Genomic DNA, 14,083 nt, shown 5'->3' with positions numbered 1-14,083 from the left:
GACTAGGCAGTTAAAGAAATCTGACCAGTTATAAGTCAGTTTTGCAGCCGGGGCAGAGGGCAAGGCCATTTCAAAACAATTTCAAAATTGATGTGTCCATTTCTGCTACAAACACCATGGGAAACCAACCCCTCTGGGTCAGAATGCATTCCACTAGGGCAACTTCTACTCTACAGCATTCCTCAGGGGAGTCCCCCACCAGGAACATTCTGGAAGCTGCTACCTGGAGTTCTGTACACACCTTCAAGCATTACCACCTGCCTATCTCTTTTCCAAATCCAAGGTGGGTGATGTGTTCCTGGAATCCAGACACCTCCCTCTTGCTCCCAGAAAACCAGACATGTACTACAGAGTCCCTGACTCGCACAAATATCTTTTTAAAAATCCTACAGCTGACCCGGAGGTCATTACTCAAGGGCCTAAAGGGATTAAAGCAACCTCAGCAAAGAATCCCACCCCCTGAGACAGATTCCCGAGCACTGGACAGTTGGGGTAAAAAAAGTTATACACCTCAGCTACTCTTGCTATCACGGCACTAAATTGTCAGTTCCATATGCTTAAGTATCAGCAACATACCTTGGAACTCCTTAAACAAAAAATTTCCTCTCTTCCAGCATCGGCAAAATCTAAAGCTTTACAGGACTTAAATTTGTTTTGCAGATCAAGTAACTAAACACAGTTTGCACTGTGGTTTTGACTCCCTAGAAGCTTCTTGCAGGGCAACACTTACCGGATCTGTTATTAGAAGACCTGCATGGCTTAAGGAACAACCCCTGCTATACCATGTCTGATCAAAATTTTTGGATGCACCCTTGCACAAAGATTACGTGTTTGCCACTAGAGTAGAAGAGGTCTTAAAGATGGAAGAAAAAGCAAAATCTATGCAAACATGTTAAAGATTTCTTACAGGTTCAGCAGACATTTTCCCCTCCAAACACTGGTCCTTTCATTCTCAGAGTTGACTGGGCCAGCCTAGGCCTTGTTGAAACAACCCCCCCCCCCGGACAGCAGCCCCGGGGGTTGCATAAATCTATGCAGTGGACTAAGTGACCCCCTTATCATAAGAACTCACAATGACCCCCCCCCCTTTCCCAACCTCGCTTCTGCCCACCTTCACATGACCGTAGCAGCATAATTCTCCTTTCACTCAACCCACCTGGTCCACCATTGCAAAGGGCCATTGGGTTCTGAACAGTGTGTCAGGGGGTACAAATTCTCCTTCCACACCTTTCCAACCCCATCAGGGTTCCCAGATCTACCACCAAATCAGTAGGCAGAGGCTCAAAAGGCAAATCCTTCCCCTGCTCTCATTGGGGGCAGTAGAGCATGTTTCTGCAGAGCAGATAGGCCAAGGCTTCTACTCAAGATTCTTTCTGGTGCACAGAAAAGAGGGTACTTGGCTCCCATCCTCAAACTATCCATTCTAAACCTTTCTGGTTATTCCAAAATTCAAAATGCTCACCCTCCAGCAGCTGCTAACCATGCTCTCAAAGGACACCTGGCTGGCCACCCTTGACCTAAAAGAGGCCTACTTCCACATTCCTATCTGGGAGTCCTGCCGAAAATATCACCGCTTCAGGGCAGGATCTCAACACTTGCTTCCCTTTGGCTTTACTGCACCCAGAGTTTTCACTAAATGCCTGGCTCTGGCCATTGCCTTCTGCAGGCAAATATTCAAATTTACCCCTACTTAGATTGGCTTATTCAGGCAGATAGCCAGGAAAAACTGCTCAAAGACCTGGCCTTTGTAAAGGATCTACTAACCTCCCTAGGTTTACACAATAAACGTAAAGAAATCCAAACGAGTACCTACCAGAAGGATAATATTCTTGAAGGCAAGTCTGGACACAGCATCCCAGATGGCATGCCTTACACCAGAGAAACACATTTTCCTATCTGCTTACTTCTCTCAATTGGCCCCCAGGACCAAGCTTTCTGCAAGGAAATTCCTGCAAGACCTGAGGTGCATGGCTTCTTGCATACTCCTCATTCCATATGCCAAACTGCATATGAGGAAACTTCAGTGGCACCTAAAGAGCCTTTGGTGTCGATACTCTCAAGACCTGGAAACTCTTCTGCATATTATTGCTTGCCTGAGGAAGGAATTTCTTTGGTGGGCAATAGCCTTCTCCCACAACAAGGGGGACTGTCCTTCACCCCACACCCAGCCGCCCAGACCCTCACCGCAGACTCCTCAGGCTATGCTTGGGGTGCACACCTGAACAGCAGGTGCATAAAAGGCCAATGGAACCCCCAGCAACTCCCCCTGCACATCAATCTAAGAGATGATGGCTGTGCAGCAGGCCTTAATAGCTTTCCAACCCTCTCTCTCTCTCTCTCTCTAGGGGTTCTCCTGATTTAAGACGGACACCACTGTGATGTGGTACATCAACAAGTAGGTAGGGACTTGCTCCTACCCGCTGTGTAGGCTGGCCATGACCCTTTGGTCCACAGCCTCTTCCATGCAAATGCACTTGTTTGCTCAATACCTGCCAGGCTCTCTCAACTTCCTGGCAGACCAGTTGAGTAGAGAACTCTTGGACCCCCATGAGTGGTAGCTCAACAAACCGCTTTTTCCTTGCAACTCAGAAATGGGGAACCCCGGAGGTTGACCTCTTTGCCTCCCACACCAACCATCAGCTCAGCAAATTCTGCACCATGGAGCATCACTGGATGGCTTGGAAAGTGGATGCCCTGTCCCTTCCCCTGGGTAAACCTCTGTCTATGCCTTTCCTCCCCTACCCCTCATTCCAAGGGTACTACTCAAAATAAGGGAGGATAAACCAAGGGCCGTTCTCATAGCTTCAGACTGGGCCAGGCAGCACAAGTACCCCTTGCTGTGCAGCCTGTCCCCACTGCTTCCATGGAATCTGCCACAGATCCCAAACCTCCTAACCCAGAGGGAAGGGAAATCCATGCACCCCCAGTTGCAGGCACTCAGTTTGGCAGCTTGGCTTATATCCTAATCCCTGACCAATCTGCCGCACTCAGTAAACAGGTTCTGGATGTTATCTGAGAGGCCAGACGCCCTAACACCAGAAAGTCTGATGCAGATGATTCGAAAAGTTTCTGGAGCCAAGCTAAGGGGGGCCAATACGTCATATCCTCCATCCCTCTCATCCTGGATTACTTAGCTGACCTACTACACAGTGTTCTCTTCTGCTATTTCTGTTCATTGTCCCACGGTGCAGCCATTTTTTTTTTCTCACACTCTAGCAACTTGAGGCTAAAATTTCTTCCCTGGAATACAGCTTTCCTCCTGGCCATCACTGCAGCCAGAAGAGTCTCTGAGCTGCAAGCACTCAAAGCTGTGGAACCCTTCATCTTCCATGCAAACAGGGTATCCCTCAGAACTAATCCTCCCTCCATGCCCAAGGTGGTGTTCAGTGTGGCTCTCAACCAATCCATTAATTTACCCACCTTTTTTCCTAACCCCCAAAACCAGGGGGAAAGGATTCTGCACTCTAAATGTGCACAGACAGCTCTGATGCTATCTGGACAGGACTAAACCCTTTGGAAAGTCTGATCAATTGCTGGTTCTTTGCTTCAGGAACAGAAGGCAAAGTTATCGCCAAGCAAACCATTACCAAATGGATAGCAAACTGCATCCATTTCTGCTACAAATAGCATGGCAAGCCTCTTCCCAAGGGGGTCAGGACACATTCCACCAGAGCTGCCTCCATCTCTGCAGCTTTCCTCAGAGGAGTCCCCACTAGGGACATCTGGATGCTGCCACCTGGACATCTGTTTATACCTTTGCCAAGCATTACCACCTGGCTCTGTTCTCCAAATCCAGGGCAGGGTTTGCCTCTGCAGTCTTGCAAGGCATGCTAGCCAGCCCCCTAGCTTCCTGGACTGCCTCCACCCTTTTCCTCAGCTTTGGGAATTACCCAAATGTGATGACTGCAACAATGAAACACAAAGAACCTAATAGTTGTGTGCACTTACAATAAATGTAGATGTTAGTGTATTCATTGTTGAAGTTGTGGTTTCCATTCCTCCATCCCCTTTTTCTTTTTTGTTTCCTTACAAGGGACATATTGGTATTTATTTTCCACTGGTGGGGTTATACCACCAGAGCCTGGCCTCCTACTTGGGGGCTCCTGACAGATTAGGGCAAGAAAAACTGACGTAACTGCACCTGATGCCTTCCTTTATACCACTAACTACCTGACGTCAGTTCTCAAGCAACAGTAACCAACGCAGAAATAGTAAATGCCTGGTATTCGGGATGGCCGAGGCCTACCCTGGCAGGGATAACCCTAATGTGATGACTGTAGTAGTGAATACACATGACATCTACATTTATCGTATGTGTACACAACTGTACTTTTCCGTATGGTAACTCTGTGTTCCATCCTGCCATATATGCAGGAGAACGATTGGATGGGCTCGATAGACCTCCAGGACGCGTACTAGCATGTAAAAGATACACAGATGTTCTGGGAGTTTGGCTCCTAGCCAGAAGCAGTGAAGTAATCTGTTCCGCGCCCTCCCCTTCAGTCTCACCACAGCCCTCAGGGTGTTCACCAAGGTCATGGTATTGGTAGCAGCTCACCTGAGACTAAGCGCCTAGTTTGTCAAGCCAGAAACTGTTTTCTAAGACTAACCAGTCACTTTGGGATCACAGTCAACAAAAATAATCTCTGAACCTGGTTCATATTCTAGAATTAGTCTGAGCAAGATTAGATGCCATCCAGATGGTCATCTTCACCTCAGAGAGAGTTCGGAGCTTATGTCTCCACATGTCTCTTATTATTTAGCCTAATCTTCCCTCTGTGGAGGCGGTATTGCAAGCTCTTGGTTCTTTGGCAGCCACCATCAGGTTTCTTTGCCGTGCATGTCTTTGCATGTGGGTACTTCAGTGGACAGCAGTCCAATGGTTTCTCTTAGACCTGCCGTTAACTCATCCGATACATATAAGCAGGGCTTGCATGGAATCTCCTCTGGTGGATGCACTACTCTGACATGGTCAAGGGACGCCCCTTTATTGCAACCCTTCCCCAAGCCACGGTGACCACGGATGCCTCCCAGCTAGGGTGGGGGGGGGGGGCATTGCTTGGGAAGGATAGTACAAGACATGTGGTCCCCAAACGAGACCTAGTTGCATATCAATGTCCTAGAAATGAGGGTGGTCCTCTTAGTGTTGCAGGCCCTTCATGTCTTTCTCCCTCTGGGAACTTTCGCAAAACAGTTGGACAACAGTAGTCTGTTGCATCAACAAGCAGGGAGGAACCAAATCTTACTCTGTCGTGATGCCATGCTTGTGTAGGACTGTCCAACATACTAGCAGACAAGCTGAACAGGACTATTTTAATGCCTTACGAGTGGTCTCTGAATCCTTTGTAGAGGAGCAGATCTTCCTAAAGTGGGGTTGACCTTGCTGCAATCTCTTCGTATCTCCTTCCAACTCAAAGTGCAGCGAGGTTCTTTGCTCCGATTCCCCCCACAGGGACACTAGTCCATGTTTGGCCTCCCCGTCTTCTATCAAAGCTCTGTATATGATCTTCCATAAGGATAGGGTGTCGCTCTGTACCAATCCTTCCTTTCTTCCAAAGGTTCTTCTGAAAACAATATTATCCAGACTATGAACCTTCCTGTTTTCTTTCCAGATTTTCAGAATGGGGTGACTAAGTTCCATTTGTTGGATGTACACAGGCAATCGAGGTTCTTCCTGCACACAACTAAGGCTTTTCGCAAGTCTGGTCAATCTCCAAAGTGACTATTGCTCGATGGATTTCTCAGTGTATCCTTAAGGTGTACGCAAAGGCATTTCTCTTCTGGATAAGTGAAAGCACATTCCACCAGGTCCATGGCTAATTCTGCAGCTTTTTGGTCCAAGGTGTTTCTGGATGATTGATCAGTGGCTATTTGGTCCACATATTGCACCTTTATTTCACATTATAAGCTAGACATGGTATCTAGAGGTAGAGCATCCTTTGGCTCAGCGGTGCTTGGGAGTAGCCTTCCAGGAGGGCCACCCAGATGTTTAGTAGCTGGGGACTCTCTCCCACAGGTTGATGACCAAATGAAGTCAACCACTTCAGCTGAAGAAGTTATGTACTCACCATAACTTTCCATCTGAGTAGTTGTACTTCATTGGTCTTCAACCATGCCTCCTTTCTTCCCCCAACCTTATCTGTAGTTTTGTTACTCTGGTATGTAGGAGAAGGTGCTTCTGCGGTTCTTCTGTTCATGCTTGTTAGTTTGATGAATAACCTTTTGTAAGGTTTTATTGGGTCAGGCTTGTGTTCGGGTGCAGCAAACTCTATCCAAGGGAAGGAAGTAGATGGAGGGGTATTATATTCAAAGGGAGGAGCGTGGAACTCTGTTCAGAATCTGGTGGTGGCCATCTTTATCCAGATCCAAATACCCACAGGTTGACGGCAAATTAAGTACAACTACTAAGATGGAACATTATGGTGAGGGAATTTCTTTTATGTTTTAAGAGAAACACCAACTTCCTGGAAGAAAGTGGTGGTGGTTGTATTAACTAAAGATGGTAAAGATCCATCATATCCAGCTTTGTACAGGCCCATTCGATCCTAAGTGATGATTATAAAGTTTGTCCATAATGGCTAAAAGACTAGCAAAGCTGATGCCAAAATTGGAAAACAAGAGACCCAGAAATTCATGGATATAATTAGTATAGTAGTCAAGAGAACTGGCTGTATTTGTAGATATTTATACCTGATAAAACCAGAAAAGGGACATTTCAGTGTTATGGAAATGTTTCACATGTGTTTGGGATACAAAAGTAATTAAGGCCAAAATGGACAACTGAAAGTTATGAACCCACACGTAAATTGGTTCAGCAGTGTCCATATTTATGGGCAAAAGATAAAATTAAGTACTTAAGAATATGGAGTAAAAATGATTCTGGTGTGGCAGCTAAGGATATGTAGGAAGAGACTGAAATACAAAAACTGAGAAATTGGAAGCTCTGATAGCAAGGTATAAGGATTGAAAATGTTTCAAATCTCTCTCGTTTTAAACCCAGGGCAGGCATGTTTTTGTTAACTAGAGAAGAAATTGTGTATAGCAATTACTAAAGAGCTGAAGGATTTTATCTGGCAGGGGAGAAGACTGCCACCTTAGTCAAGTGGGGCAGCCGGATTCGTCAATGGAACCAGTTCGTTTGGGATTACCCAGTTTTGAAGGGGTATTTCAGAGTTGTACAGTTGAGGCCTCCTATACATAATACAAGCAGAAACCTATAAATCAAAGTGGAAGTGGATGATGGAACGGGGAAGTGCAAGAAACAAGGGGAGAGTTGGATTTTGGATGAAGATACTTAATGAGGAATAACAGTAACAATGCAGAATATTATATTCATAAAGTAGCAGAAGTATTCTAAGAACTAAGCCAACACGGGAATGGAGAAAGATTCCGCCGATGCAGATGACTGCAGTTAGGGATACAGACAGTAGGCAAGATGGGGCTGGAATTTGTTTGCAAAAACTAGCAAAAGAACCAAGGTATTGGGAGAAAATAGAGGGAAAAGTATTAGAATGGGAAGCAGCCAGGAATTTTGACTGCAGGATAGAAGTTGTCTTCCCCCTCAAGGATTGATATCAGAATATAAGCAAAAGGGAAAGTTAGTAGGGGGGGATCCTAAGTGAAGGACCAGCACTTGTAGAGTGTGTGTGTGTGTGTGTGTGTGTGTGTGTGTGTGTGTGTGTGTGTGTGTGTGTGTGTGTGTGTGTGTGTGTGTGTGTGTGTGTGTGTGTGTGTGTGTGTGTGTGTGTGTGTGTGTGTGTGTGTGTGTGTGTGTGTGTGTGTGTGTGTGTGTGTGTGTGTGTGTGTGTGTTTTAGTAAAATCTAGAACAGAAGCTGCTGTTAAAGGAACTAATAGACCATGCAAAATATTGCATGATAACTGTAAGAATCCGAAGAGGTTAGAAAGGATTGGGAAGAGTGGATAAGCAATTCACAAAAAAGAGGGATATGTATGATTCCCAAATATGCAACAAAGTTTAGAAGATTTAAGATCTTTGCTTGAATTGTTTACATAGGTGTTTTTATACCCAAAGTAGACTCCGAAATTTTTTTTGCTCTGACAGCAAATGTTGGAAGTGTGATAGAAGAAAGAAGCGGGAACATTTTCTGGGAGTGTAATGAGTTGACAGACTTTAAAGATTCTCTGCAAACTGCTGTCAGATATTGGGAGAGCAAATTGTTGTAACTAAGGAAATAATGTTTTTGCGCTATGGTAAATAATCGGAATTGCCTAGACATAGTAAGCCGTGGCTGCCAAAAAGCAATTACTAGAAAATAGGAATCCGTCCAAACTTTATTAGAAGTAGTGAATATGTAGTAACAGACAAAACTGATATTATTATCTTTAGAAAACGTTGTGAACAAATTGCCTTGGGAACAATACATGCAGAGAAGGAATGAGATTTTAAAGAAGGTAGGTGAATGAGCTATGTATTGTTTGGCTGACACTGACTGGATAAGTGATGTATAATGTTTGCAACTACAATTGTGTCAGTATGGTTTGTGATGCATGTTTGCAACTAAAATTGTCATATGGTTTTTCATTTTTCTTACATGTCATTCTCTAAGTGCCAAAAGAGTAGCTAATACTTCACACACCTTTTTACTTAAGCCGAAAGTCATTTTGCGATCAAATTACGAGTTACAGCAGGTTACAAAATCTGGTTGTGATATGCAAAATAAGATGAGCAGACATGAAGGTGAGCTGAACTCTGCCCTCTGCACTCCAATCTCTGTAATTGACAAGCCAGCATTGCTTTCAGAGTTTGGAAGCTATGCTTTTGTCTTAGTGGATTTCATTCATGAATTGTTACCCTTTTCCCTAATGTAATTAAACTGTTAATTTAGGCTTTGGTAACCACATTTTTAATGGCTAGGTGTAATGTCAGTGGAACACAGATTTTTGGAATTCTTGCTTGCATATGCTGTGGAAGTCCTCCAGGTTTGTTCTTTGGAAGCAACTAAAACCTGTCCTGCATTTTCTCTGAGGTGTGACATTCATATTTGAGATCTTCTGCCAAGGATACATTTAGGATTTAGGGATAGTTTACAGTGCTCAAGGGCAGTGCTGTTTACAGAGCTTCAGCTTCTTCTGTAAATGTGCTTCCTGGAGTTACTGGAGAGCTTGCATGCCTTCTTGTTACCCTAAGTCTTACTTCTGTGGCATCTTCTAATCGGCATACAGGCTTTAGAAAGTGTTTTCTTTTTATACATACTTTGAAGAGCTTAGTTACTTGGTTCTGATGATTCCTGTTAAGGTGCAGCATAATAACTGGGTAAGAAGAATAACTGTTGGGTGCTGCCCTGTTTTACAGATAGGGAAGTGATAGTGTGGTGAGCATTATTAAACAGTCTCAAAACTAATGTTTCATTTTATTTTTTCTTGCATTCTTAGTGTGCTGACTTTCCTTTTACTGTTTTTTGCTTGAAAAAAAGTGGAATTTTTGAAGTTTCTTTTCTTTTTTTTTTGTAGTTGGTGAGCAATGCAATTCAGTTTCTGGCGTCTGTGTGTGAACGTCCACACTATAAAAATCTTTTTGAAGATCAAAACACATTAACGAGCATTTGTGAAAAGGTTATTGTGCCCAACATGGAATTTAGAAGTAAGTTGGTAGATTAGTCCAAGAATGAAGCTTTGAATGACTACATACATGTGCTGCTGTGTTCATTTCATAACTGTGCATGTGAGGAAGTTGCATGTCCTGGTTGCCTGTAGACTATAGTGCTAGATTGTACTCCCACCTGTTTTCTGGCTCAGGATTTAGCAGTTTGATTTGACTGGAGGTTCCTCTTTTTGTAGCACCCCACATAGTGGTTTATTACATTTGAATATTTTGATTGCTTTGGATTGGGGTTGCAGGCTCAAACTGTCTTGCTGAGCGCTATAAAGCTTTCAGTCTTGTGACCAGAGGGCGGCAGTTTTCTACTTAACTTTTTAAGGACCCTTATGGCTAGAGCGTTAATTTAATTTTCACTACAGTAGCCTTTAGGCTGTATGGGTTGTTTCCCTGCAGAAGCAGCCAACTGTTTTTGCTTGAGCTCAGCAGTGTTTACCAGCAGGCAGCATATAGTGCATTGAAATAACTGCATGGGGACCATTTTTGTCTTGAATTTGTCTAGCATTTGGATTGAATGAAGCTGATTGTTCAAAACCCTTCCTTGGCTGATGAATATATGATCATGCTTTGCCTTCAGATTTATGCAGAAGTCCTGCACCAGGATACTACGAAGAGCAACACTTTTTGCAGAATGTGTAGGATGGGGTAGGTCAGTTGGGGTGGGGGTGGGGTGGGGGGTGACAGCATTGCTGACTGTCCAGTAATTTCTGAGAGCCTCTTCAGCTTCAAATCATATCTGCTAAATAGTGGCTTCATGAAAGATTTTCACACGCCTAATCTTTCTGACAAGCACTGTTAGCTGAAAAAGGAATTGCATGTTTGTCATGGGAAAACAGGGTTTCTTACGTTACTGATTTATTACTAGGTTAACTATCATTTTCTGTACTAAGTTCCAACATTTTGTATTTTAATAAAGTTCTGTATGTTTAATTTTTGCATCAAGCGAAGTGTTCCTCTTGGGTTATGTTGGCAGTCTTTTTCTGCGTGGTTATATGGAAGCAGTCTGTCAAATGGTGGTCAAGCATCGAATGCTGTATATACAAGTGGGAGCAGTTTTGCTCACAAGCAGGACTAAAATTTGAGCAAAAACTGTGCTGTCATTTTAATGTACTTTGCTCCGAGTTTTGTATGTAACCCATGATGAAATGTTGATCATATCGTGGCACCATTTAAATGCTTTCTCATTTGTTTTAATCAACATTTCAGAATATTTAATTGCAGTTGTACTACATACATAAGGGTATTTGGTTTCTGTTCTTATCCATATTGCTGTTTAATTCAAATGCAGAGTAGATGTTCTTCGCGTTTCACTGTTGCAATCATTACATTTGGGTAATCTGCTGGCAGGTTGCCCTCAGTTGGCCTGAATAATAGTGTTGGGTCCTGCGTTGGTTGCTGTCGCTTCTTCCATGACGTCAGGGGTATAAAGCATGCAGCCCAATGCCATTTTATCCAGTCTTTCTTGCTGCGCGGTGCCCGAAGCAGTTGGCAAGTGCAGGTCGGCTGACTCCTGAAATTCGTATTCTAGTTTCAGAACCGAAGTCTTCAAACTAAAGCTAAGTACCCTGTTGGGGAAACCTTTTCTTGTTCCTTACCAATGTCAGTAAAAGTTAATTGCATTACTTTTGGGAAGCAAATACCTCATAAGGATTTTCATTTGCACTGTATTCCTTGCCTAGGCCCTGATCACAACGTGCCTTGCTGTCGGTTTTGCACTAAATTTAACCAACACACTAAGCGTGTGTATATTTTTGCTTCTAAATATTTTAGTTCAAGATTTAACTATCCTGAAATGTAATCGGTTAGCAATCCGAATACTGGAGTTCACAAAATACGCAAAGAAAGACAGACCGAAATGGTCCAAAACCGATGACTAAGCTTCTCCTAAGCCAGTCGCCTTTTCGCCGGTACTCAGTGAGGCATTTTTGCAGCCCCTGATACCCGCTACCTTTGAGTCGCAGGCCTCTACCGAGACCCATTCGGAGTCCGATATGCCTCGATATTCTCAGAGTATTGAACCCGTGGATGTCTCTCCCTTAGATGGGTCCGGAGCCGCTGTGCAGGCACCGGCTTCTGAGGGTGTTTACAAACCTTAATGTTTTTATATTACAGACGCCAGCAACAAAAACAAGGTAAAAAAAACTTCTATGTCTAAAAAACTGACGCATGAGCCACGTGCTCAGGCCTCTATGCCTAAAAAAAAAAGATCAAAATGGCTGAGGATTTAATTACCTTGATCAGGGGTTCCCAGCCTCCCCCTGCTAAGAGGCGTAGGCAAGACACTGATTATGAATCTGCAGATAAGGTTTCCATTTTGATTCCTCTTCTGATCAGGAATTTTCTGTTCCACCCTATGAGGATTCTGATGTAGAGGAATCCATCCTATCTGCTTCTCTTCCTGAGGATTACTCTTTTAGAGAGACTTTGCATACTTTAAGGGAACATTTTCACTGGGAGAGTCAGGACTTTTCTGAGTCAAAGAGGCTTAGGGATTTTCTTCCTCAACGTAGGCCTTTGGCAGTACCTCCTGTGTTGGACATTGTTGATGTGTTCTCGGAATCAAGCATGGCTCCTGATTCCCTGCCTCCGGCTCCTAGTAAGCCAGACCGATATTACAGGGTTCCTGACTCCCACAAATTTCTGGTCAAAAATCCTGCTGCTGATCCTGAGACTATTTCTCAGGGTCCCAAGGGTGTAAAGGCCTCTACAGTCAAAAATCCTACCCCCTCTGACGGAGATTCCAGGGTGCTGGATAGATGGGGAATGAAGGTTTAAAAGTCTGCAACCTTGGCAGTCATGGCCTTAAACTGCCAGTTTCATATTGTTAAATATCAACAGCATGTTATGGGCTTACCGAAACAGAAAATTATTTTGATTTCTGGTTGTGTGGAAAATAGTTACAGGAATTATTGCTTTCAGCAGAACATGTTGGAATGCATACTTTGCAATGTGGTTTTGATTCCTTGGAGGCCTCTTGCAGGGCTGCCATTACTGGATCTGTGATTAGAAGGCGGCATGCCTGGCTCAAGGAGCAAAATCTGCCTGATCATGTTAAAGCTAAATTGTTGTATGCCCCTTTGCAGCATGATACTCTGTTTGGTAATAAGGCAGAAGATGTTTTAAAGAAAATGGAAGACGAAGCTAAGTCTATGCAAACTGTAAAAGATTTCTTGCAAGTGCAGCCACCCAGGTTCAGTAGACACTGGTCTACTAAAAATTGGTCCTTTCCTGTGTCCAGCAGAGCCACTCAAGGCAAATCCAGGCGCTCAAAAGGCTCCAGATACCAATCACAGGGTTCTTACAGGTCAAAGCAATGGGGTTGCTTCCACCTCCAAAACTAGAGGAAACAAAGCGCAACCCTACAGTAAGCAGTCTCAATGACTTTCCTCTACCATCACCAAGCACTTTCCTTTTGGCAGCCCTCTTGGTAGGAAAACTAGCACTTCATGCTGAAAATTGGCAGTTAATTACCTAGGACAAGTGGGTATTAAACATAGTATCCCAGGGGTACAGATTTCATTTCCATACTTTGCCAATTCCAAATGGATGGACGGATCTGCCACAAAACCAGTGTACAGAGGCCCAGAAACAAGTTGTGTCCCTTATGGATATGGGGGCTATTCAACCGGTGCCAGAAAAGGAAAACGGACAAGATTTTTATTCAAGACTTTTCCTGGTACCCAGAAAAGACCATTCATGGCATCCAAAACTGGACTTATTTTGAACACGTTCCTGGACATTCCAAAATTCAAAATGCTGTCTTTATAACAGTTACTGCCAATGCTAGGCAGGAATGTTTGGTTAATAACTTTAGACTTGAGGCATACCTGCATATCCCAATAAGGGAATCATGCAGAAGATACCTCCGCTTCAAAGCAGGGTTTTTTGCATTACCAATTCTCTGCACTGCCCTTTGGCTTATCTACTGCGCCCAGTGTCTTTTTTACAAAGTGCCTGGCACCAGTAATTGCATTCTGCAGACAAAAGCATTCAAATTTATCTTATCTGAGCGACTGTCTCATTCAGGCAGAAGACAAGGACACTTCTTCAGCATCTGGCGTTTGTAAAAAGGCTTCTAGCATGCCTAGGGTACACCATAAACGAAAATAAATCACAACTGGTACCCTCTCAAATTACATTCCTGGGTGCAAGCTTGAATACAACTGCCCAGATGGCTTACCTTCTGCCAGACAAACAAAGGCAACTGACAACATACTTCAAACAAATGGCAACAAGAACCCAGTTCATCTGCAAGACAGATTCTTCAGGCCTTGGGGTTCATGGCATCCTGCATTCATCTAATTCCATAGGCAAGACTGCATATGAGGAAACTGCAGTGGTGCCTAAAAAGCTTATGGAGTCAACATTATCACAGCCTGGAAACAATGATTCCTATTGTTCCTTGCCTGCAGCTAGAGTTCCTATGGTGGACAGAGGCCTGCCACCAAAACAAGGGACTGTCATTC

The 14,083-nt window shown here is 43.8% G+C and overlaps 1 protein-coding gene across 1 annotated transcript in view; it reads left to right on the top strand.

The window, feature by feature from the left end:
• CSE1L (chromosome segregation 1 like) overlaps window positions 1-14,083 on the top strand; it is a 1,337,268-nt gene that overhangs the window by 228,591 nt on the left and 1,094,594 nt on the right. Inside the window, exon 11 of the mRNA XM_044088970.1 lies at window positions 9,473-9,602. Within this exon, the coding sequence (XP_043944905.1) occupies window positions 9,473-9,602 (130 nt within the window). The remainder of the gene's footprint in view (window positions 1-9,472; window positions 9,603-14,083) is intronic.

This window comes from Protopterus annectens, chromosome 12.part0 (assembly GCF_019279795.1).
Source record: "Protopterus annectens isolate FY-2018-M chromosome 12.part0, PAN1.0, whole genome shotgun sequence".
Taxonomy (NCBI): Eukaryota; Metazoa; Chordata; order Ceratodontiformes; family Protopteridae; genus Protopterus; species Protopterus annectens.
Note: the sequence above shows the minus strand (reverse complement) of the source record. Positions and strands in the feature narration are given on the sequence as shown.